The sequence below is a fragment of the Oncorhynchus gorbuscha genome, unplaced genomic scaffold (assembly GCF_021184085.1).
Source record: "Oncorhynchus gorbuscha isolate QuinsamMale2020 ecotype Even-year unplaced genomic scaffold, OgorEven_v1.0 Un_scaffold_1932, whole genome shotgun sequence".
Lineage (NCBI taxonomy): Eukaryota > Metazoa > Chordata > Actinopteri > Salmoniformes > Salmonidae > Oncorhynchus > Oncorhynchus gorbuscha.
Genome location: NW_025746578.1, coordinates 40,001 through 42,500, shown reverse-complemented (window position 1 = coordinate 42,500; position 2,500 = coordinate 40,001). Strand labels below are relative to the sequence as shown.

The 2,500-nt window shown below is 34.3% G+C and overlaps 1 protein-coding gene across 1 annotated transcript in view; it reads right to left on the bottom strand.

Moving 5' to 3' along the window:
* Positions 1 to 2,500, bottom strand: part of LOC124024581 (serine/threonine-protein kinase/endoribonuclease IRE1-like) — a 54,362-nt gene that overhangs the window by 17,666 nt on the left and 34,196 nt on the right. Inside the window, exon 16 of the mRNA XM_046338480.1 lies at positions 1,261 to 1,450. Coding sequence (XP_046194436.1) covers positions 1,261 to 1,450 — 190 coding nt within the window. The remainder of the gene's footprint in view (positions 1 to 1,260; positions 1,451 to 2,500) is intronic.

The following is a 2,500-nucleotide window of genomic DNA, read 5'->3' as shown; positions in this document are numbered from 1 at the left end:
CAGGTTATGTATATACACTACCAGGTTATATATATATATACACTACCAGGATATATATTATACACTACCAGGTTATATATATACACTACCAGGTTATATATATACACTACCAGGTTATATATATACACTACCAGGTTATATATATACACTACCAGGTTATATATATATACACTACCAGGTTATATATATATACACTACCAGGTTATATATATACACACTACCAGGTTATATATACACTACCAGGTTATATATATATACACTACCAGGTTATATATATATATATACACTACCAGGTTATATATACACTACCAGGTTATATATATACACTACCAGGTTATATATACACTACCAGGTTATATATACACTACCAGGTTATATATATACTACACCAGGTTGTAGGTCAACAGTTTATCTCTCTCGGTGCAGTAGTATCTACCTACCTGTTGTAGCGTAGCAGCACACAGTTCTATAGCGATGTAGGTGAACAGTTTGTCTCTCTCTGTGCAGTAGTATCTACCTACCTGTTGTAGGTGAACAGTTTGTCTCTCTCTGTGCAGTAGTATCTACCTACCTGATGTAGGTGAACAGTTTATCTCTCTCTGTGCAGTAGTATCTACCTACCTGTTGTAGGTGAACAGTTTGTCTCTCTCTGTGCAGTAGTATCTACCTACCTGTTGTAGGTGAACAGTTTATCTCTCTCTGTGCAGTAGTATCTACCTACCTGATGTAGGTGAACAGTTTATCTCTCTGTGCAGTAGTATCTACCTACCTGATGTAGGTGAACAGTTTATCTCTCTCTGTGCAGTAGTATCTACCTACCTGATGTAGGTGAACAGTTTATCTCTCTCTGTGCAGTAGTATCTACCTACCTGATGTAGGTGAACAGTTTATCTCTCTGTGCAGTAGTATCTACCTACCTGTTGTAGGTGAACAGTTTATCTCTCTCGGTGCAGTGGTATCTACCTACCTGTTGTAGCGTAGCAGCACACAGTTCTATAGCGATGTAGGTGAACAGTTTGTCTCTCTCGGTGCAGTAGTATCTACCTACCTGATGTAGGTGAACAGTTTATCTCTCTCGGTGCAGTGGTATCTACCTACCTGTTGTAGCGTAGCAGCACACAGTTCTATAGCGATGTAGGTGAACAGTTTGTCTCTCTCGGTGCAGTAGTATCTACCTACCTGTTGTAGCGTAGCAGCACACAGCTCTATAGCGTTGTAGGTGAACAGTTTGTCTCTCTCGGTGCAGTAGTATCTACCTACCTGTTGTAGCGTAGCAGCACATAGTTCTATAGCGATGTAGGTGAACAGTTTGTCTCTCTCTGTGCAGTAGTATCTGATGACGTTTGGATGTTCGTCCGATTCCCGGAGCAGCTGGACCTCTCGCTCTGCAACGTCAAAACACTCTGGAAGGATCCGCTTCACAGCCACGCGGCGGCCGTCAAAACGGCCCCTGGAACATTTCATATATCAGGAACTTATCAGGAATATATAATGACTATGTCATGAATATATAATGACTATATCAGGAATATATAATGACTATATCAGGAATATATCATGACTATATCATGAATATATAATGACTATATCAGGAATATATAATGACTATCAGGAATATATAATGACTATATCAGGAATATATCATGACTATATCAGGAATATATCATGACTATATCAGGAATATATAATGACTATATCAGGAACTTATCAGGAATATATAATGACTATATCAGGAATATATAATGACTATCAGGAATATATAATGACTATGCCATGAATATATAATGACTATCAGGAATATATAATGACTATGCCATGAATATATAATGACTATATCAGGAATATATCATGACTATGTCAGGAATATATAATGACTATATCAGGAATATATAATGACTATATCAGGAATATATAATGACTATATCATGAATATATAATGACTATATCAGGAATATATAATGACTATATCAGGAATATATAATGACTATATCAGGAACTTATCAGGAATATATAATGACTATCAGGAATATATAATGACTATATCATGAACTTATCATGAATATATAATGACTATATCAGGAATATATAATGACTATATCAGGAACTTATCAGGAATATATAATGACTATGTCATGAATATATAATGACTATATCATGAACTTATCATGAATATATAATGACTATATCAGGAATATATAATGACTATATCAGGAATATATAATGACTATATCAGGAACTTATCAGGAATATATAATGACTATATCAGGAATATATAATGACTATATCAGGAATATATAATGACTATATCATGAATATATAATGACTATATCAGGAACTTATCAGGAATATATAATGACTATATCAGGAATATATAATGACTATATCAGGAATATATAATGACTATATCATGAATATATAATGACTATATCAGGAATATATAATGACTATCCCATGAATATATAATGACTATGCCATGAATATATAATGACTATATCAGGAA